This window comes from Psittacula echo (assembly GCF_963264785.1).
Source record: "Psittacula echo genome assembly, chromosome: Z".
NCBI lineage: Eukaryota > Metazoa > Chordata > Aves > Psittaciformes > Psittacidae > Psittacula > Psittacula echo.
Window position 1 is genome coordinate 95,125,666 of NC_137742.1, and position 23,584 is coordinate 95,149,249.

A 23,584-nucleotide genomic window follows, 5' to 3' on the forward strand; every position below is an offset into this window, starting at 1 on the left:
AACTCAAGACAGAGAGTAACTTGTTAATGAGTTTCTAATGTCTCAGAGTTGCATGAGTAACAGGGTCAAAATCAAATTACATGGTAAGATTGCAAAAGAACTGACAAGCCAGCACAGTGATATGGAAAAACTGGTTATGGCAACAGATAAAACAGCTATTAACAAAAGATCACATTTGCAAAGAGGAGAGCTTTCTTCATGGCTGCACTTCCTAGAAAGGGTTGAGAAATCCTGTGTTACTTCCTCCAATATGCAAGTCCTTCCTTCTTGCACACTGTGTTGAAAATCAACCAGCTGCTGGGAAGTCCCTTGCTGATGACAAAGGTGACACAATGGGCTGTGCAAAGCTGCCAGTTCCATCTTTGCAATGATCCTGCCTGGTTCATGACCATTCCCAGGGTAAAATAAGCATTCCTGTGATGAATGCAGTTCTACCCTGAAATGAAAGGTAGGGAATGTACCTGCTCACATTCTTCAGGTGCATTATTATTGTTCCAGTCCGCTGTTGTGAAGTCTGCAAGAGCCAAGCGTGATACAATGAATTTGCTTCGAGTTATTGTCACCTTAAAGAAGGATTTATTCTGTCTTATAAGTACAGCAGTAGCAACCATTAATAGAATTATGATTACCATCTCTTTTGCTGATTTTTTTTTCCTCTTAAGCAGTGAATCACTGCAGCTGAATCAGGTTTTTCACAGTAGTGTAGACGGAATTATCTGCAATCAATGTAACAGAAGACTGACAATTTTCTTTTATTAACTGTGCTTTACTCCTCCATGAACAGTACTTTCTTCAGCAACTAAGTCACAGTGAACAGCTGCTGAAGGCCAGAGTCAGGAAGACAGGGTGTGCGCACTTTGCAGAGCAGCAGGTCTTCCCTTTGTGAGCCCATGAACAATAGTGAGCTAACAACACGCAGTGATCAACATCATACTTTGCTCTCCCCTCTGTCTCAGTGGGTGTCTTTCCTGCCAGCAATACCTCCTCCCTTCAGCCAACGACTTGTGAATTCTTTGCCAGGAAGGGTTGAAGAACAGATAATCACACCACAGAATAGTCTGTAAAAACCCTAGAGCCTCCATACTCAGGTTCTGCAAAAAAAGGCTGGAAAATTCCTACCCGAAACCCTTCAGGTTGAGCAAAGAAACTGGACACATTTCTGGCTTCTTGGGTGTGATTTAACCTCTTGGAATTAGCCTGTAGCAGTTAAGTGAAAGAAAAGGAAGTTCCAAAAAATCAAAAGCAACATTAATTTATAACACCTTACAAAACAAGAAAACAAGTAGGGATCTGCTGTCCTCGTTTGTGAGATGTCAAGCCCATCTGATCGATGTTTTTTTGATGGATGCTGTGCTCCCTACAAGCTATTTCCAATTAAAGAAAGTGGAAAGAGGCCGTAAGAATGATATCTGACCATTCTAGTCTGGAAGAAGAGGGGAATAAGCATATATCATATGTCTGACACTTATGATATATTCTTTATAGTGATTTGGAGGAAACTGCAGGAACAAACTTGCCAACAAAGTTTTCAAGCTGACAAGCAGGTATTCTTTATTGCGGCGCCGGGAGACACGGGGGATAGCTCCTCCTAACGTGTGTCTCCCTCTATTGCTCCATACACTGCCTTATATAGATGTTGGGCATACATACATATTCATGAGGTTACGTATGGATTACGTAATTTTCCAGAGAGTTCCCCGCATGCGTACAAAATTGTGGTAGGGGTCTGTGAGGGTCGTTTACTTCTTCCAACAATCTTCATCACTTCTGGCTGCCTTGCAGTAAATGCTCATACCAGCTTAATTGGATCGTTAACACCAAAGACATAATAATCCTTCTAGCTTCCTACCTACCAGTTAGTTTAACTGTAGCCCATCCTGGACACCTGCCATTCCCGGATACTCCTTATCCCTATGTCTCGTTATTCTAGACTATTTTTCTTAAAACTATGTCAACTATAACAACTTATCTTGCACAAGAATTCTCAGTGTTTTCTCTAGCTGTAATCTATTTTTCCCTCTACATATCATGTCCCTCAGTAATTTTCCACTGCTACTGTTACAAAGCCATTACACTTAGCATTACTTAAAACTAATTCTAAAAGTTTATATATTCTATGATTTTATAGCCCCCTTTGTTTCAATAGATAATTTCTTACAGATTTCAACGTTTGCCAATTTTTCCCTCATTTCCCCTTCTCACATGAGCATTATTCAGTTTTGATATCCACCAAATAGATACCAAGGTCTTTTTGAGCCTGAACGATCATTGTATTTTTCTGCTTGCTTCCTTAAATAGTGATTTTTAGTCCCACAAACATTCCACATTTCCCTCGATTCTCTCCTTTCCCTGTGATCTTGACAACAGATTACATAACAGTGAGTTAGAAGGTGATTATTAAATTCTGCATCCTTACAAAATAAGTTTGTTTGACTTTATTTCAGGTTTTGAAAACAATCTCTACCCTCTACAACTTTTATAAATCTGCGTGTTTTCTCTTTTCATTCCTAATTTCTTTTATGAGCTCTATCAAAAAATCCACTCTGTGTTCTTTCAATTTCTTTGCTGCCTTTTGCGTTAGGTCTATTTCCAGGTATTCTTCATCCAGATCATACTGAGGCCAATGGACCAAGCCTTCTCCATTGGGATTTCTGGAAATAACACAAAGAAAAGTTAGCTTTCCATTTGCCTGTCAGTTGTGCTCCAACTTGTCTGGTTGAGAGTATTTCAGAAAACTAACACAAGCTCAGCTTATGTGATTCTAGTACCTAATAGATGGATGTTTTTTATCAAAATGCTCATTAATGGAATAACAAAAGTTTAATAATTGCCATTACTTTTGGATCTAAAATTCCCCTGCAGATGGAGTAACAGAGGTTTGGTTTGGGTTTGTTTGGTTTTTTTTTCCTTTGGTCTGCCTGTTCATTTAGAAGATTATCTCAAAATCATTATGTATAGAAATAATTTGCTTCAGTATTTATCTTAAATTCTGTCACAGTTGTAGGAACCACCATGAGACTATTCCTTCACGCATATATTTGAGGCAGCACAGACAAAACTTGAGCTGTAATTAGCATTAGAATTCTCACCCATTTCTAGCAAAGTTAGTCCAGTATTTCATAACAGTTCTGCTAAGTTTTTCTTCTTCTTCTGTAGCATGCCCTGCAAAGTGAGAGATAAAATAGCAATATTAAAACCTGAATAATCAAAAGAGTAGCAGCTATATAAATTCCAATAAACTGTAATCAGTTCTACTAATTACTCTGAGCTATAGTTCTACCTGAGCAGCACTCTAGAAGAGGACAGCAGATGAATGATTTCATGAAAAGTAGCTACTACTAAAGACAGAAAATGTTTATGTTGAGTCCAGTGTTTCTAAAAGAAACATTGCTATTCTTAAGTAAGAGACTTACTAAAGCCTCTCAGTAAGTAAAATGAGTAATAATGATGTTTTAAAAGGAATACATTAGAAGAATGGATACATCACCAGCTAAGAATGGCCTTCCAAAGACAAAGGCAATCTCATCTGTATGATCTGCTTTTACAAACTCTGGTGTAACACTTTCCCTTGAACTTGGTCGATGTTGAAATTCATAAAAGTAGACTGGGTTGCCAGCATCTAGTAGAAAAGATACAGAAGAACGTTAGTGGAAGAGCTGAAAATACCTATCACGAAAGATATAAATTTCCTTCACAAGCAGTTTTGGTAAAATGAAAACACTATCATTTTTTTGGATAATGAAGTATGATTTATACTGTCCAAAACACACCCCTGGAATTACACATTTCTTTTAATAGATGCTGAATCAGAGACATACCTCTGTGGTATCTAGCCACTTCAATGGACGACAGAACAAAAAAAGCATCTCCTAATGCATCAAAAAGGCCATCTCGTACTTCAGCACGGTTTTTTGCATTCCCTACGTATTCATTGTATAACCGATCTCCAACTTCAGAAGCAATACCCTGACACAAACAACACAAATACTTCTTATAATGATGATGAATATAATAAAGATTAACAGCACTAACCAAGTGTGCCATCTGCACATCCCTGGCTAAACCCCAAACGTTACTACTTTCAGAGAAAATCCTCAACTGTGTCAGAGTGTGGCTCAAAGCTCAGAATCAGGAGTTACACAGCTACCAGTTATAGATATTCTCAGGGAAAAGAGGTTTGCAAGATCTAAATCTCAAACATCTTTAGATAAACATCAGTCAGTGATGCTGATAAATAGATACAGTAGTCTGTTCTGCCTTCTGTGGAAGTAACTCTCATAAGTAACTCTCATAAGTCATGAGTAACTCTTGTAATTCTGTTGGCTTCCATAAAATTAATTTATTGCTGTAGATAGACATAATTTGTTCTAAAAAACAAGCCTGGGCTCTTCCTTTCCAAGTTCATGATGGTTGTCTGTGACACTGAATGATCCATTCCAAATCCTGGCCACATTTATAAAATCCATCTTACCTATTAATATGCGTTTTTCTGTACTTAGTATTTCAGGAGAGCACAAAGGAACCAGAAGGCTGAGAGGTATGTAAATTACAGGGAAGCAAAATCGCAAGAAACCTGAACATAGGTCTCTCAGAGCCATTTTAAACATCTCAGGTTGTCCTTTCTTGTCTCCAGCTACTGCTTCAGAAGGGTGTGTTCTATAGATCTTGTTTCATATGCATGTTTTGGATAACCTAAGGTATCTAAAATGTCACAAGAGGCCTATGTTTAGGTACCTGAATCACCTCTGGATTTCCACAGAACTCTTTTAAAAAGAGAGGTACTTAGGATAGAAATTTAGAGTGTATTTTCAATCACTAATGGCAGGAATGACAGGAATACACCACAAATGCTGCCCAGTACTGCCCCCTGGTAGGAAGCTGTCAAACAGCTTTGTTTGAGAGAAGTTTGTCTCTAAAATGTACTCCTCCAGGAGTACAAACAGAAAACCAGATCAGTGAAGAAGCAGCGCTGGGCCATGCTGAAAATCGCCTCTTACCTTAAATGATAATTCTAAGGAGGTCTGTAAAACTTGACGTGCAACATTTTCATCCAGACCATCTGTGTAAGCAGGAAGTTTCATCATCTGCATGATACAGAATAGTATTTATTAGAAAATCTTATATTAATAAAAAAATAATGTATTAACAAAACAATATATAAATAACAAAATTATCAGTCTCTTACCATAGGAATTATATATCCAAATTCACAATTATTTACTCCTATTATATATGGGACGGCATTGATCGCTTTTTCAGACAGTAATTGCTCAGGACTCTTTGGAAAAAACACCCCATCTATAGATGCACTGATAAAAATGGAAGGCTGCACAAAAAAAGAAAAAAAAAAAAGAAGGGGGGGAACCAAACACAAAGCTACATTAATATCTTAATTATGCTTCTAGGAAAAAAAAACACATTTTTTTTACTGTAGTGTCAAAGAAAAACAAATTAAGTGCCAACTAAAAATCTAATAATTAATAGTATTCAAACTACCTCTAAACTTTCTGTGACAGATTTTCTGCAGAAGATTCAGTGAAGATTAGCATCATACTTTTAATGTTTGCAAAACATAGATGATGATATCCAGATCACATCTCTTCTTAGTTAGTTCCATGTGTGGAACAGTCGGGGAAAAAATCAACCTTTGTGTTGAAACTGGTAGGAACATGGACTCCAGCATTGTGATAAGAAATTTTAAGTATGACATAATATAGTAATTAATTTTCAGGTTCTCCAGGAGAAACTGTGATATTTTCTACAGTCTTTTCATTCCCCTGGTACAGCATGACAGCAAAATACAAGTAGCTTAAAGTCCATGCAGAACGAAAGGGAAGTAACCTGTTCACATTTTTCAGGTGAGGTATAGCATAGCATAGATTTGAGAGGGTCAAGGAGATCAGATATTACAGTCACTTCACATTCTAATATTACAACAGCCAGATAGCATACTCTGTTACAATAGAATTTGAAATGCCATTTGAAACCAAAAAGTGTAATTTCACATACCAGTTTTAGCATTGCCTGTAGTATCTCTTCTTCTGTTTTTTCTCTTAAGCATTCAACTATGGCAGCTGAACTCGGTTTTTCACAGCCAGAGGCAGCAGCAATACTCTGCAATCGATAAAAATAACCACTTTTTCAGATACTTCCCTTAGGGACTCTGTATGAAACTGCGGCTGAGGGTCCAGCAGGGGGAACTCTAAGCTCGTGCATAAAGATCATCGAGGCCACATATGCTCCCCCTGCAGAGGTAGAGAACAGGAAGCCCTCATAACCCTTCACACTGGGCTGAGCAGAAGGATAAAACGTGCCCCCAGAATATTTTGATACAGGAATAGACCGAGAAAGTCATTCTGGTAAATAACATGGGCTGAGAAGGCAGGATGACATAAAGGAGTTAGAGTGATGCATAGTCGGAATACAACCATATAGGCGGTAACAAAGAGCACATTATACAATTATTGATGATGCCTTTTTGGTGGAATAACAGTCGTCATTAGAGAAACAGAGCTCTTTATAATGTTGCCTCTTTTATATCCCAGATTATCAAATCTCGGTTCCTGGGAATTTATTTTTTTTGGTAGTTAAATAATCATTTAAAAAAAAAAAATAAAGAAGGAAAAAAAAATGAAGGTTGAAGCCAGCTCTTCTTTTCAAATATAAACAAACAGAATAAAGTCTTGTTTATTTGCACACAATAGGCACCAAAAAGCAGGGAAAAAGAAGAATACTCGGAATCTGGTGCTGTTTTCCAGCCAAAAATTGTATCTCAACTTTTCTTGAAGTCAGTATATGCTACAGTATTTCTTTAAATGTCACACTTCTTCCCTGCCTTCCCTCTTCACTTCGTTAGTCTTTCGCTTTCACTCAGACATATATGGATATTTGGGTATTTGACAAGCAAGGCATCATTAAACATGAATTATTTGCACAGAAATACTGTCTTTAATGACTGTGGTTGTAGTTTCACAAGACAAAAATCTGTTTCTACATTTTGGAATACGCTGTTTAAGGTATGCAAAGCTATCTGGGAAAATAATTAAAATTATCACAAAATACCCACTTGTGCTTCCTCCTCAGGATGCTCAGTGGTCAAAGCCCTGATTGCGGTACCACTCTCTGAAATGGCCTTATGAAACAAACCCTTTGCTAGGGGAGATAAGATCTGTGAAAAAAAGCAAGAACAAGCATTTCAAGCATGACAAGCATTGTGTTCTGACGACTGACTTAAAATTTCAGTATGAGGAATTGCCCTTTAAAACGTTTTGAGAACAAATGTCATAAGACTGTTATTCTGTAGGCTCTGATCATAATTCAGCTATGCAAAGGGCTTTGGCAGCACTGTCAAGGATAAGAAGTTCGTGCCTGCCTTTTGCTCTCCCATAGCAACTTGCTTCCAAGACTTCATGGAACTACACTGCAAGCCAGATACAGATCAACTAGAACCATGTCCAATATAGTCTGGTTGTACTGCAGAAGAGGAATAAAGAGCTATTGGCCACAGGTCAGGAGCTTAAGAGCAGGGGTTTTTATCATATGTATCTCTGAACCCTGGTTTCACTATGTGATCTGTACCAAATTGTGAGAGACTGGATAAGAAGAAACTCTTGGCCAATGTGCTCAGTGTTGATATAAAAATTTTACATTATCATTGGGTCACAAAGTGCACATCTAGCTCAGCTATCATGACTATTCACCTCGTTTGCACAAGTGGCTCTCAAAGCAACCAGGAAATTGGCAATACATCCCCTTAAAGAACTCAGGATAAATTTTTTGGGTTTTGAGAATAAGATCCTTCCCCCTCCACTCCTGAATTTTATTTAGTAGATGACAAGTCACATTTTGGGTCTGAACTACAAGATTTGGGTATGAAAATACCATTCTCATCAATCAGAAGCTGTATTATGTTATTGTATTATAGATCAAGGTGATGTGTCATTTCCCATAAAGCCATCCCTTTTCTTTCACTGACTTTACATGCAGGTACTACAGATGAAAGTGGATGGTGTTTTTTCTCCCCAGGTAATTAAAATTCAGTTATTACTATGGACTTACAAGAGCAGAAACGCTGATTCCTCCTGCAGATTCTCCAGCAATAGTGACAGATCCTGGATCTCCTCCAAAATGCATGATATTTTCCTGAATCCACTGAAGAGCCGCTACTTGATCTAAATAACCCCAGTTACCTCGGGCATGCTTATCTCCAGTGCTGCAGAGGAAGAACAGATTTGTTTTAAACGCTCAATGCAAGAAAAAAGGCAGAAAAATTACAATCTGTGGTATAAGAAATCAGCTGCCTTTCTCTACACAGAGTTTTTCTACACAACTGAAAAATAAATGCTCACAAAGCATTGAGATCAGAGTAGAAGTCGAACAAGAACAGACCTAGAAGCTGATTTGGGACTTGTAAATTATTCCCAACTGTTGCATATGTTGCATAAGCAAGTATTCTGTATGTCTCTGCACAGAGGCTCTGCACACATAATTTTGGAAATCACTTTGCAAAAAACAACATAAAATATCTTACCTAAAATATCCAAGAATACTTAATCTGTACTGAATTGTTACAACTACCACATTGTCAAATGCTGCTAATGGTGAACCATCATATGATGAAGCTGCTCCAAGAGCTAATCCACCTCCGTGGATCCATACAAAGACCTGGGAAGACAAAACCAGAAACAACCCACCACAGATAAGAGCTCTCAGTGATAAAAACTAAATATAAGCCAATATACAGTATTTTGTGCTATTTCACTCCTGAATCTTTCAGATTTCATTTCACAAATGGTAGAAGTCTTTCAATATGAGGCCTGCAATCTTACAAAATGGCACTGATTTTATTAAATACTTACACTATATCAGTGCCCCATGACTTTTCACAGATTATTCAGAAGAAATCAATCATTACCTAAATAAAACATCAATAACATTTTATTTATAAAATAGGATTTTATGCTCTTAAATCTCAGCAAATATCTACTGGGGCAAAGCATGTAAGTTAATCACCATTACCATACTGCACATCTAAGTCTGCATACAGCACAGGTTTGCTGAAAGATAATTTTGCTAGAGGTCTTATAATGATTTTGCTTACAGGCAGCTTTTCCTGTTTTCCTGTAGAAACAGGTGTATACACATTTAGGTATAAGCAATCTTCAGATACTTGCAGAGTAACTTTTTCTTTTCTAGTAGTAATGTAGTTCGAAAAAACCTGTCCTTCTTTATCCTGTAGACACCTGAATAAAATTAAAAACAACAAGAAACGAGATAACTAAAACCTCAAAGCTATAAAGTGTAGCTTTTCTGTTCTTTCACAACAAAATGCAAACCAGAAACCAGTCTCTGGTACATTTCTAGATTGTTGGCAGCAGAAAATATAATTATCTGTTTTTTTCACTTTAAATGTATTTTCTTCATTTGACCTGGCATTAAGGAGAGCCATAACAAAACAACATAGTCTACGGCAGTACAAAGTGACATGCGGATATAATTTTGCTTGTTTCAAAATATTACAGTATACTTGCAAATACACATGGCCTTAAATTACTTCAATGAAAATGCAACTTAATTATTTTACATCTTCAATAGCTTTTAACAATAATAATAATAGGTATTAAGCTTAAGGCATTAAATAAGAGCAGTAGTACAAATGGAGCAAGACCTTTACAGTATAGACTAGAACTGGTCAGCCTTTCTTGTGTGTCCTGTTAAGCATGTGACTCAGCATTTTTTTAATTCTAATATTGCATTCCAACATTTCCTCAGCTTCTTCCTGTTTCTGCTCCAAAGCTACACAGTTTATAAGCATTGCTAAGTTATGGCCAAATGAAGAAGAAAACAGAAAAAAAAGAAAAAAACAAAACAGAACATTATTGACAAAGTGCCAGTCCATATTAATTCATCATTGATGTCCATTAGATAGCATTTTTTAATAAAAAAAGAAGCTTATAAAGATGCTTTTAGAAATGCATTCATTGTAACAGTTGCAGGTGGCACCAAGGAATTTATCTTTGTGGATTTTTGCTGCCCTGTACATCAGTGTCCTGGAATTCCATATTAATAAAGGTCAATGTTTTTGTCACTGTCTTACATTGGTGGGTAGGAAGTGGCATCTCTGACACCTTTCCATGGCTCAGGTGGCTGGGGTGCAGAAAACCTCAGTAGTCCAACAGGCGGCTTAGCAAAAGGAACTCCCAAAAAAACATTCACGCTCTTCTCAGCTGCGTCTACTTTGAACTGATACCCTCGGACTGTCCCATACTTCGTCACCACTTCTGGTTGCTCTGCTTTCTGTTCTGGAGAATATGAACACAAAATCACATAATCAGTCTATTCATGAGTAACTGCCAGATTTCTAAGAGCTTTAGCTACGTTAATACACAACTTTTGTTTGCTTTAACAATTAATTTCCACACATAAAGCTTCAACAAACTCTAGTCAATATAACTGACATTATTTCAGCCTTCATTTTGATTAGTTTGCATGTATGATCTATCTTTGGTGTATTATATATATTATCTTACTACATACACACATTAATAATTGCATATAGATTTTAATCCTTTTTGATCCAAGTTGTTAGTTAAAAGTCCAAGAGGTTGCTGTCATTAAGACAAGGCATTTCCTTTTAAGAAAAGATCTGTGAGCACACGAAATACATTCCAGATGCTTGATACAATGTGCACTGCTAAATAAAAAAGCTTCTAACATACTGAAAATAATCTGGCATATACAAATACTATTAAGATTTAAGCAGGATTCATTTTAGAGATGGAAGTTCTCAATACCAAATTAGAAATCTGGATCAGTCATCTGCTGTGCCTCATCAGACAAGATTTTGGAACAAGAATTCGATTTTGCTATTTGCAAAAAAAAGCAAATAAGATAAATGACTGAAAACAGATCACAGAAATTATTTAAGAACTCTTGCTATTCAGACTTAATTCCACTGCAGTGAGGTTGAGTGCCCAGCTCCTCTGATAAAGCTGGGGTTCCCCCAGGCAAGCAAGCTTAATGGTGGGGTTCTCTTAGGGGAGCAAGCTGCACCTCTGCTCTATTTCCTTATAGAAGGCAATGGGGAAAACCCCTTCTGCAGCTTACCAGTAGCTACAAGCACTGTGACCTGGATGGTGAGAATCAAGCACAGCAGCAACACGTCCTTTCCAGTTACCATCTTGCAAGCCAGTCACGTGTGTCTCCTCAGTGCGTTGCCTTATATATTCTACTAAGTGTAACTGTTACGCAAGGCAAACACTGATTAGGAAAAGCAATACCCAAGCTGTGAGCCAAGCTAGCTGCGGGCAACCACAGCAACAGCCCTGCTCGTAAGGCACTCCTCCAGGAGGAATGCACCACGACCCTGCTGCATGTGGCAACAGGGAGACTTCCTGCCTCCCAGAGTGGCCCCACGGGTTTCATACTGGCTCCCTAGTGCTCCTTCTCTCATTCACAAAACCTCAGGCATCGACTATGTGCTTTAAAATGCTTTGAAAACAGCCTTCTATTACACCAGGAGACTTGTCCTGCTGCTGTAACACTGAAATTTTTCACAGTAAAGCTGGGATTTCCTCATACCACACAGTAAAGAGATCAGGAAGAGAACTATACTTTCACTACATCTGTTTACTTCGTTTTGGTATCAGTATCTCAATGTAAGGAACACACAATATAGCCACAAAGAACAAAATCCAAATCAATACGCCTGAAAAATGTGCTTTTGCTGAAGTTGAGGGATTTTTATTCTCATAGAAGGATATTGTTTGACAAAAACAATAGTAGAAGAATCTTAGCTTTCCCTGCAGGGTGGATACTCCGTCACTCAGTCCTGTGTGTTCAGGGATGGTTGTTTCGTATCTAACATGACTTTTGCAACACTAAAGTGGTGAGTTTTTTCAGTTTTTGTAGTGTGGGAACAATATTGAAAGATTTGGGTGGAACTATGCATTTAATACCTCTGAAAAATCAGAAGCCTGTATGGGCTTCTGTGTGAACTCGCCTGTCATTGGAGTGCAATACAAAAGGAGGGAAGCTGAATAGAAATGAAAGAGATTATCCACCCATGTTAACTAAGGGATTGTGCTAGATTTATGTAAGCTTTGGCCCCTCTTCCCCTTTTTGTTTTTCTGGCAAGGCTCAGAACTCCTGCCCCAGAAAGGCCATTTTGCAATTTTATATCATGAGAATTCTCAGTTGCGAGAGACAGCATTTTTATAGATTCACCTATTGCTTGCACATTTATTTTCAGCCAAGTGAGCTATAAAGACCCACAGTCATTAAAGCAGTTCAGCACCTATATTACGCACCTAGTAGTCCCATGCACTATGGCTGTGCTTGTGTACCTTACTCCAGACCTTCCTAAGTGTATCTGCACAGGTGTGATTTACAGCCCTCATAGGTAAACCCCAGTCAACTTTAAACTGGACTGCTCGGAGAGCAAACTATTTACAGGTAGATGTGCAAGTTCAGTGCGTGCTGCATATCTTATGCACTTGCTTTGTTAATCAGGAGACTCCTGCCCTCTGTACTGAGCTGTGTGCTGCTGCTGCCACGCTGTTAACAATGCCAATGCTATGCTTTGCTACAAAGCAATGCTGTGAACTCTGCTTGCCGCTTTCTCCTTTTGGTGTTGCAGACTTTACCTCCATAAACAGCTCCCTTTCTCTCTCTGATCTTTACTGATTTTACTGAACTGTCCCTTCTCATCTGCTTTCCCATTATATTCCCCCCTCATTGGCTATTTCCAAGCCTTAATCTTCAATCTTCATTCTACTCATTACTGTTCTCCCAAGTACCCATTCTACAAAATGTCTTAACTCATATCCAATCTGCAGTCCCAGGGAAGAAGCCTTTTTAAAAATATTACAAGTGCAAAACAGTTTCTGCAAACTCTGCCAATTTTACTTACAAAAGGATAAAAAAGAAATTGGATTTTAGGACCCTATAGCCTTACCTGTAGATACTTTGTATGGATCTGCAAGCATGACCTATATGTGCTGCAAATGTGGAAACTTTTACTCTTTTGACATAGGCTAAACTGGAGACAGTGCTACATACCTGAAAATTGGAATTCTTGAATCCTGTTTGGCATTACATTTTGATTACATTTTGCCGTTTACCCTCAAACAGTGAAAAATGCATAAATCAGGGATAAATAAAAAAAACCCCTGCCATATGATGACATTTGCCTCTATCTTTAAATACACTGCTACCTTTCTTTATTTCAATAGCTGAAAAATAGAGACAAATAGCACATTTAGAGGCTCATAATTGCATAAGAGCTCACAATTACATTTTGCCTCAAGTATGTATGATAGAAATGTTTAGAACTCTGCATTTGAAACAGGTCAGTTTGGTTTTTTACTCAGCCTCTGGAGAGAATTCAATAAAGCTATAGTGTATAAAACTTAGAGCTAGAGTCTATGAAGCTAGTGCTTGGACGGCTTTAACTGCCTGCCTCTTTAGCATGTGTTCATCTCACATCGGGATGTCTCTGGGATGATACAGAGTATCAGAGCACTCCCCTCTAAATAGGAGTAAAATATTTTGACATTTTCTACTGTGATTTATTTTTAGCACTCTGCCTCCGCGTAAGAAGTCAGCTTCACTGCACTTCTCTATGTACACTTACAAGGTAAGTTTATATTCTGCGCATATACATACAATGCTGCTTGCTTATCTCCTTTCAAAGCGAGTGGTACAGGACTCAGGGGAATTGTGTGTGCAATGAAGATCTATCAAGACTATTTTGAGATTGTATTCCCCTCATAAAAGAGCTCAGCTAAAACAAAGGAGGAGGGGCAGATGCTTAGCAGGAATTGCCACTTACTGACCCAGCAGTTGTGCTTACAGTCTAATCCTACCTTCCGAGTTCTGACTGGCAACAGAATTTGGGCAAAAAGATACAGGAAATCCCACCTTATTTCTTCCAATAAGGTAACTCAAAAAAGAAGGCATGGCCACTGAGCTGCTGTAAGATATTATTATCCATGTACAATCTTAAATTATTCCAGAGACATAGAAGGGAGATTAAAAAAGTGGTGAACAGATGCCTAGTGTCCTTCAGGATCTGTGGAGCTGCATAATGCTGCTGTGATGTAGCAGTATGGTCAGGAATACATCTGAGAGAGCTGGAGTGTCCTGGGATCCAGATATAAGAAAGAAACGACATAGCAGAGAAAGAAGCTGACATGAAGTCAGTGTTTAAGACTTGCTCTTGACACTCCAAGTGCCAATGAGCTAGTAAGGACACTGCAATAATTCTGGTACAAATTAATCTCTCTCCACAGCTAGTAATGAAGGCCGGTGACCTAGTGCAAACAGAGATCTGGAACTGACTGATAGCACAGAGAACAGCCTGGAGCACAATAAAGAGCACCATGGTAAAGACAAAAAGTGTATAATTAATGTTACCAACATTGATTGTTTTAGGGGAGTTACTGCTGGATTTAAAAGGAAAAAAGTGTGGGTAGTAGAGACCGTTTCTCACTTTTCTAACATTTGAGAGAAGTCTTAATTCCATCACTACTTTACAGACTGTGTATCACAACAGTCAGAAATACATTAACTCTGTTGTAAAACCAACCTAGAAAGCAGAACATTCTTTAGTTTCTTTTTTTTTCCCCTCCCCACAGATGACATTTCTGTATCTAAACCAACCCAAAACTTCTGTACCATAGCTGATACACTTGACATCAAAAGACAGTTTTACTTGGAAATTGGGTCTTTATTGATTTCATGTAATTAAAACAAGATTGCTGTTACATTCTGTCTTCAGTCATGTGGAAATGATAAAAAAACCTGAGCAGTGGGGAAATATGGTACCTGTGTTTAATGAGTGAGGCTTCTGTTGTAGACAAATCCAGGAAAAAAGTAAAGGATCACAAAGGCGAATTAGATCAATTGGAATTATTACAGTCAATAATTGCAAATATGACAACTGTCAAGAAAAGGTAGAAAGAAACATAATTTTATCCACAAAATTACTTTCAGTAATTTCTTTTACTATCCTCATAGCTTGCATATTATATGCATGTTAAGACTATAAATTGTAACTCTGAAATAACCTTCTTGTTTTCCATTCTATTGTTATTTGTCTTTTCAAACATCAACTTTCTCCAGAAAAAACCTACCTGCTTACTTTCAACCTTCTGGTTTTCTTTTGGTTTAGATTCCTCTGTAAGTATTCTTCATTTAGGTTCTAAGATGGCCAATCAACCAAACCCTCTCCATTAGGATTTCTGTAAACACCAAGAAAGAGTAATGCCTTTTTCAGTCACAGGGGAATTCACAGAAGTTAAGACTGAAATCAACAAAACAGCTAACTCACTATGGTGTCAGCACAAACTAGTAATGTGTGTCATGAATCTCACGATTCTTACCCATTTTGAGCAAGTCAACCCAGTACTTCATTAGTCTAGTAAGGTTCTTTTCTTCTTCTGTAACTTCACCTGAGAGACAAAATACACAATAATTACTATGTGTGGCAAAAGTCAAAATACTGCTACTACAAAAGCAGCATCCAACTCTTCGAATATGTTGTAACAATTTAAGATTACAACAGAGGCACCGTAGTTGTAATATGTTAGTAATACAGCAATTACCAACAGAATTCTATTTATGAGTGAGATTTGCATAATTATCCTTATTCTACAAATAGCGGAATCAGGGTACAAGGAAATAAGGCAATTTGCCTGTAAGTGTTCAGAAAACCAGAAGCAGAACCAAAAAAAGAACCCATGCTTCCTGAGTCCCATTAAAAGGCATGGGAATGGTTTACTCAAGGAACGAGCCACATGGTTTACTTTCATAGCGTTGTGGACCTGAAATCCACCCTATTATTCAGAGCATGACTAGGCAAAGACTTCTTCATTCTGATAGAAGACAAGGTCATTCCATGTCTTATTACTTCAAGAAAATGAATTTAAATAAAGTTACACATACACCCACTAGATCAGCTAGGTGAAAATAATTTTAGTTACAGTGTGTTATTAATTATAAATGCATCTCAATACACCAATAAAAATATTTGCTATTTTCATGCTGTCAGTTAATTCAGGCAAATAGAAAAAGAACTATGTAGTGTTTTCTAGTATAGGGTAACATGTAGGGTAACATTAGTAAAAAAGTAAATATAAAATATAAGCAAAATCAGAAGGCTCTAGTAACAGATTAACAAATGCTTTTACAACATAATTGGATTGGTCCAAAGTTCAATGGAGTAAAAGGAAATACTTTCGTTTATGTAGGCTGTGAAACAGATTATGAACTACTGTGCAAATAACAAAAATAAAAGCAGAAAAAATGGTGAATTCACTTAAAATATGTGGAATTTCTGCGTTTCTTTGCCAAAATAAGAACTGCTCCTAATTTGTTTCATGGGAAAGAAAATACTCCATCCCAAGTATTATTATTGTAGTCATATGCAATTAAAGCAAATTGCTGGATTCGTAGTATTCCTGATGTGACATCTTGTATGTAATTGTTCCATGACTGGCACATCCATTAGGACTGTAGCAAGATGGGATTCTGCTTGAAAGAACCAAAACTTACAGAATCCTATGAAAATGCCCAAACTGACAAGGCAAAGGTAATTCTGGGAGTACACTCTTAATCCTTGCTCAATGGACCAGTCCCATTTCACATAAAATGCTTAAATGTTAATTAAGTCAGGGACAAAACAGACTTCAAACTAATCATTAGATCTCACACAGAAAATTAAACATTAGAGCTCCAAGCCTTGCTCTAATCAATGGAACTGGAACACTACCTGCAAAAGAGACCAAGAACCCCAGTCTCACCCCAGGAAAACTTACAGAAAACAAATTAACATCAAATTATTTTCCAGTTCTGGGTATTTTGGCACAAATTGTCTATACTTAAATAGCAGAAAGTCTCCAGAATACTGAGCTGCTGACTTCCCAAGCAGCAGTAGGCCAAAGGACAAATTCCAGGTTGCTTTAGCATGTTTTAAATTTTAAGCCTGTATATTTCACTTAGCAAACACTTACCTGTGTTATCACGTGCTGCTCTCAATATATTGTGACTATGAGGACAAGTGCAAGACTCTGGTACAAAGATAAAGGAGCACATACACTTGCTTCACATGAGTCTGCATACCTATATCACTCTTCACCTTCAAGTTCCCAGGGTGCCTACGCGTGACTGGATTTTTGTCTACATCATTTGATCCAGCATGTAGTAAGAAGTCTGAATATCCTACTGGTGTTCACTAGCTCACCCCTGTGATAATTTGATGCTTTAATGGGTGGTAAGGCAATTTCTGCACCCCCTACCAGCTCCAGAATTAGTCCCATAGTTCAGCAGGAACACCTGTGTTTCCTAGATATTCATCCACTGTCACAGGCAGAAACTCTCATGGTACATCACAAGAGAAAAAGGAAACAAGACACAAACACAAAAATTATCACTCTGTGAATCAGCAGCTAAAAATGTTGTCTTTTAAACTTCAGAGATTCTGCAAAGGCACAAAGCTCCAGGGTAGCACCCACATTGATGGGAAACCATGATGGTAAATAAAATCTGTTCAGACCACTTGGGAAGGGGGAAACCCAAACAAACAAAAACCACAAAAAATGAAATGAAACAAACCACCTAAGGTCAACTCTGCAAGAGATTTATGTGGGTTGAAATGCTATAGGAGTCGACAAAGATCCAGCAACTTCTCCTAATTACCTTTGGCTTCCGTTTTCTTCAGAAGAGATATGGGAATTAAAAAAGTAATTTCCCTGAGTCCATGAAAGATTTATAGAGTATTAGACGACAGGCCAAGACCAGTGAGCTCCCCAAACACAGCCTATGTTTTTAGTGTTAGAATTTGCTGCTTGAAAGATACACTTCAAAACTAGGAGTGTGAAGTACCTACTTTAAAAGTTTCATTTAATTTAATATAAACATATTGAAAAATCCTGCCTTGAAATCCAGCAACCAGGAGATTAACCATCAAATACCATAAGATTAGGGACAGTATTTGTAGTAAGCCCACATACAAATACGTAAGATAAAAACGTCGGTTCAGAGGTCTAGAATTTTCCCAAATCCCAGGCCTGACTCAATCCTATTTCTGTGTAAGTCCTGTCTTAGTAACACTATGACTAAGACATAGTCATATAATAAGCAGGAAATTAGAGACCACCAGACATCACAAATCTTTTATATGCATTAAAAAGAAATCTCACTTCTCAGATTATTAGTGCAACAGGACTTACCAACATTGGTAGTAAAAACTCTAAAGTTGAAGTGATTGATTTTCCACCTGTTTCCTTCAAACCTGTTATTTTTGATGCCTGCACAGAAAAGAAACCCAGCGTTATTAGTGCCATTCAACTTTTCCGATATTTTTAACATTGGAACTGCATCCTTCTACTTCATTCATACTACTGGTGTTTATTTTTGCAGTGTCAAACCATATGCAAAAATGCAGTACAATGTAGCAGCTGTCTTGAAAAGCTTTTATTTACACCAGTAAAGGTTTCCTGGGTGAAGGTTTCTACATAAATCTCTCATACACAGCAGTTTAGCCTTAAATCAACACATTGTTACAAAACTTGTTAGACAGCATTAGGGCAGTACTGAAGCAAAAACCTTTTGTCCCAAAGCCTTGTGTTCATTCTGGTAGGCAAAGTCACTGGCAGCCCCTCTGTCTCTAGTCCAAATGATGTATTGTATATTTCAAAATAGCTCTTTATCCCTTCTTGAATAAAAATAGACCTCCTGTGTTTTTCAGAATTAAAGAGGAAATTAAATTTAAGGGTCAGACTATAGCTTCTTCTCCATGAGCAGCCTCTGTGGAGGCCAAAAACCAAGTTCTACTTATCAATACATTATGGGATATATACTTCTCTCTGAAAAGTGAGAAAGGGCCATTTCTCTATAAAGTAGCTACCTGTTGCCTTTACTGTTGTTCCAGTCCAATGTGAACAGCCCTGGGAGTTTTTTGATGATTCTTCTTGTGGACCAGGAAGACAGACCAACACCAGAAGGCAGATTTCTACATATGAGAATAGATGTGTGCACCTGTCTGTGCTTGTATACATCCACCCAGGCACAGACACATACATGCACATATACAAGGCAGGGAGAGAGGAGTTGGAAAAAGTAGGATTCCATAAGGCTACTTAAGGTGAACACTTTCCACAAGTGAGATCCAATGAATATGGACTTCCTGTGTTCCCAAACTGAGCTCTCTTTATCCAACTGAAAAGAAAACTAACCAACCACAGAAACCCCTACTTTTAAAATCAGCCAATATCTTCACTTAGGATAAGTCAGCTCAGCCAGCTTTGTATTTCCTAAATCAGCAGATGTGTAAACAGGTCCTGCTGGAGACAAACTCAACGTGGCCCAACTCCACGCAGTCATAACCACACCTAAGGTAACATCCATACCTGTGCTGAGCAGCAGAACCCCAGTGTAAGTATTTTCTCCCAGCTGCAACACCTTCTGAAACATTCAAGTCTTTTTTTTCTGTCAGCCACTGAGGAAACTGCTGCCTTTCTTCTGGGGAACACACACCAAACCTGTGACCAGGACTTGTTGTAGCAAGCATAGACTCACACCGGACTGGTTTGGGTTGGAACAGACCCCAAAGCTCGCCCAGTTCAAACCTCCTGCCACAGGCAGGGGCACCTTCCACTAACCGGGTCGCTTCAAGCCCCGTCCAACCTGGCCTTGGACGCTGCCAGGGATGAATACAGCTTCCCGGGGCACCCTGTGCCCGTGCCTCACCACCCTCACAGGGAAGAACTTCTGCCTAATATTTAACGTAGATCCCCCTCTAACAGCTTAAAGCCATTCTCCCTTGTCCTGTCACTACGTGTCCTTGTAAAAAGTCCCTCTTCTGATTTCTTTTATGCCCATTTCGGTACCAGAAGGCTGCCATGAGGTCTGTATTTTAACCAAGCACACCCTCTCCAGCACGAAGCTTCCTTCAGAGGTCCCTCACACATGCCGCAGCGCCGCGGACTCCGGCAAAGCCACTCGGTTTTCACCCTCAAACGTTAGTTAAAGCCGTGTCAGGCTCGGGGGCCCGAACACCTTCCCTCAACGCCGCTCCCTGCCCTAGAACCGACCTCGAGGCTCGCCCGAGCTATATCGGCAGATCCCGCACACAAGACCAGTTACACTGCTCACCCACAGCGACCACTACCGCCATCAGTAACCGAGGACCACGACCCGCCCCATGTCCGGTGCGGCGACGAACGGCGTCCGGGCTCCTTCCGCCGCGCACGCAGCCGATCGGGGAGGGCTGATTGCCGCCATGGTGGGCCCGGGGCCGGGCGGTGGGGCGCCGCTGGAGAACGCCAACCCGCTCATCTACCGCCGCTCGGGGGAGCGGCCGGTGACGGCGCGGGAGGAGGATGATGAGCTGCCCGACATCATTGACGACCGCGAGATCTTCGATATCCTGCCGGGATGGCCGGGCCGCGCTGGGCTGAGGGCGGGCGGGCCGGGACCGCGGAGCCAGGTCGGTGCAGCTCCGCTCCGCTTTCCTTAACCCGACACATCTCATTCGCTCCATTAACGACCCCGAGCACCCCCTCACGCTGGAGGAGCTGAACGTCGTCGAGCAAGTGCGAGTGAAGGTGAGGTCCCCGCTCGCCGCGGAGCCGTGCGGCCTCTGCCGGCCTGGTCCATCACTGACATGAACGCAGGCCTGCTGCAGCAGTCTGTGCAGGTTTACTTACCCTGTCAGTGAACAAACCCACGAACAACCAAGCACGGCTTCCAGCTGCATTGTGTGTAAAATACAGCATGGCACTCGGGGTGAAGGCAGCGAGTGTGGTACTGTCGTGGTTTGTACACTGGAGTTGTTCGTTTTAACAGGTGAATGACGCAGAAAGCACGGTGGCAGTGGAGTTCACCCCCACCATTCCTCACTGCAGCATGGCCACCTTAATCGGCCTCTCCATAAAAGTAAAATTGATCAGGTCTCTGCCTGAGAGATTTAAGGTGAGTAATCAAATCACTATGGAAAGCAGAAGAGGGGAATTGTGTTAAGGAAAAAATAAAAGGCAAAAAATAAGCTAACTAACTTATAGTGAAAAATAGCAAGAGCTATTTTAATATTATGGGGGAGGGAATACGCCAGGAACCAGAGAGGGCAGTGGACTAAGATACTGATGCAGAATTACAATTGTGTGGCAGGTGTGTCAAGGGTGAGCAGGAGGGAGGGTACCAGCAGTGCTCTGCAGCACAGGAGGAGAGGTTGGTGCCTCACCCCTTGTCTAAAGCAGATTTAAGCAGGTGGGAATGTAGAATATTCTGTTATTTCAGACTTTGTCCTGCTATATATCATATAGCAATATCATACATTGGCAAGAATACCATTTTTTCTTCTCTTCTACTTACTAATCTTTATTATTAAATAGTTTGAACTTGACCTTCCAGTATTTTGTTGACTTTTTCTTTTGTGATGCTTTTTAAGCTGGATGTTCATATTACACCAGGAACACATGTCTCTGAGCATGCAGGTAAGGATTTTAGGCCTCTGTTGTATGGTCTTTCTTGTTCTGTATTGTATTAGAATCACAGAATCAACTAGGTTGGAAAATACCTTTAAGATCAAGTCTGACCATTACCCCAGGACTGCCACCACTAAACCACCAGTGAGGACCTCATCTACATGGTTTTTGAACACTTCCAGGGATGGTGATTCCACCACTTTCCCGGGAAGCCTGTTCTAATACCTGGTCACCCTCTCTGTGAAGAAGTTTTTGCTAATATCCAGTCTAAACCTCCCCTGGCACAGCTTGAGGCTGTTACCTCTTGTCCTATTGCTTGTTACCTGGGAGAAGAGACCAACTCCCACCTCACTACAGCATCCTTTCAGGTAGTTGTAGAGGGTGATAATGTACCCCCTGAGCCTTCTCTTCTCCAGACTAAAACCCCAGGTCCCAGCCTCATCACACTTGTGCTCCAGGCCCTTCACAAGCTTTGTTGTCCTTCTCTGGCCCCGGTTCAGCACCTCAATATCTCTTGTAGTGAAGGGCCCAGAACTGAATACAGGATTTGAGGTGCAGCCTCAGCAGTGCCCAGTACAAGGTGATGATCCCTTCCCTGACCCTGCTGGCTGCACTACTACTCATACAGGCCAGTATGCTGTTTGCCGCCTTGGCTGCCTGTGTATAAGTATGTTCAGGCTCTGTCAGTCAGCACCCCCAGGTCCTTTTCCCCTGAGCAGCTTTCCAGGTGCTCTTCTACGTATTCTGAACGTCTCCTCAGGAAACCTGTGTTCTCAACTGTCATTGATTTGCCTGGGTTGTAGAGGAACTCAGAAAATGAGGAGAGGCTGGGGGGAGGGTTCTTCTTGTGTTCCACCTGCACATGCATAGCTCTGTGCTGCTGGATCATAAACAGCTTACTGGTTTAACTTGTGATAACATGGTAGCTTTGACTTTAGACTGCAACTCTGGAGTGTACTTAGCATCTGCTAAATGCAGTTAGCATCCCCATCCCTGACAGTGTTCAAGGCCAGGCTGGACAGGACTTGGAGCAACCTGATGTAGTGGAAGGTGTCCTTGCCTGTGGCAGGGGGTTGGAGCTTTAAGATCCCTTCCAACCCAAACCGTTCTGTGATTCTATGTTTCTAAGTTTCTAGTCTACTTGAGTACCATAGCAGCAGTATGATTATGTGTCTCAATGTAAAATGCTTTTAAAAAGACATTGTATACCAATGTTTTGACTGGGTTAATGTGTTCTGTTGGGGGGGTTGTTTTTTGTTTTTTCCTTGCACAGTTAATAAACAGCTTGCCGATAAAGAACGTGTAGCAGCTGCTTTGGAAAACTCTCACTTACTGGAAGTGGTGAATCAGTGTTTGTCTGCTCGATCATAATTGCCCAATGAGAAAATTATTGGTATTCTACTATGTTAAACTGATTTTGTATGTAAGTGCTGATGCTGGTGTTACACTATACATATATCGTGTTCAAAATAAAATCACCCTGATTTTCTTAAATGTTTCCTTACGCCTACAAAAAATGGTATGTGGGAAACTGGCTTACAGGCAGCTACAAAAATACAATGAAGATTGATTTTTACATTTTATTAGTCATTGCATAGGTAGTCTTTTTCTTTAAAAAGATTGGCTTCAACTTGGTTTATCCAGTTTCTCACTATCCAAAATCGGTTATAAACTGCAGTTTAGAAGTGGATTTTGCACAATGGACTTCACAAGTTCCTATGGTTTAAGCCCAGGTGGCACCTCAGAACCACGCAGCTGCTCGCTTGCTGCTCCCCTTCACCTCCCGCTCCCGGAGGGATGGGGAGGAGAATCGAAAGAATGTGACTCCCACGGGCTGAGATAAGAACAGTCCAGTAACTAAGGTATAACAGAAACCACTGCTGCTATCACTAATTGTAATAATAATGATGATAAGGGAAATAACAAGGGAAGAGAATACAACCGCTCACCACCCACTGACCGATACCCAGCCCGACCGGAGCAGTGATCTGGGCCTTCTGGGTAAGTCCCCCCAGTTTATATACTGGGCATGACGTGCTGTGGTATGGAATACCTCTGCCTAGTTTGGGTCAGGTGTCCTGTCTGTGCTTCCTCCCGGC

At 39.9% G+C, this 23,584-nt stretch overlaps 2 protein-coding genes across 3 annotated transcripts; one reads left to right on the forward strand and one right to left on the reverse strand.

Annotated features, from left to right (window-relative positions):
* Window positions 1–1,307: 1,307 nt before the first annotated feature.
* LOC308232011 (fatty acyl-CoA hydrolase precursor, medium chain-like) lies at window positions 1,308–20,238 on the reverse strand. 2 transcript variants are annotated; one of them, XM_080637965.1, is made up of 16 exons: window positions 20,155–20,238; window positions 18,231–18,308; window positions 15,384–15,452; window positions 15,135–15,242; window positions 10,097–10,301; window positions 9,101–9,242; window positions 8,531–8,664; window positions 8,059–8,212; window positions 7,067–7,168; window positions 6,010–6,114; window positions 5,186–5,326; window positions 4,998–5,084; window positions 3,819–3,966; window positions 3,488–3,619; window positions 3,090–3,162; window positions 1,308–2,651 (listed from the first exon to the last, which is right to left on the reverse strand). In XM_080637965.1, coding segments are annotated over exons 5-16 (1,395 nt in total). In that variant the 5' UTR covers window positions 10,099–10,301; window positions 15,135–15,242; window positions 15,384–15,452; window positions 18,231–18,308; window positions 20,155–20,238; the 3' UTR covers window positions 1,308–2,476. The 2 variants fall into 2 exon arrangements, with proteins under 2 accessions (XP_080494091.1, XP_080494090.1); XM_080637964.1 differs by lacking the exon at window positions 20,155–20,238 and adding an exon at window positions 18,908–19,023.
* On the forward strand, window positions 20,161–22,961 carry CIAO2B (cytosolic iron-sulfur assembly component 2B). Its single transcript, XM_080637966.1, has 5 exons — window positions 20,161–20,423; window positions 20,527–20,606; window positions 20,848–20,973; window positions 21,449–21,494; window positions 22,759–22,961. Exons 1-5 carry the CDS (start codon window positions 20,204–20,206, stop codon window positions 22,854–22,856), a joined length of 570 nt encoding a protein of 189 aa, XP_080494092.1. The 5' UTR covers window positions 20,161–20,203; the 3' UTR covers window positions 22,857–22,961.
* The last annotated feature ends 623 nt before the right edge of the window (window positions 22,962–23,584 follow it).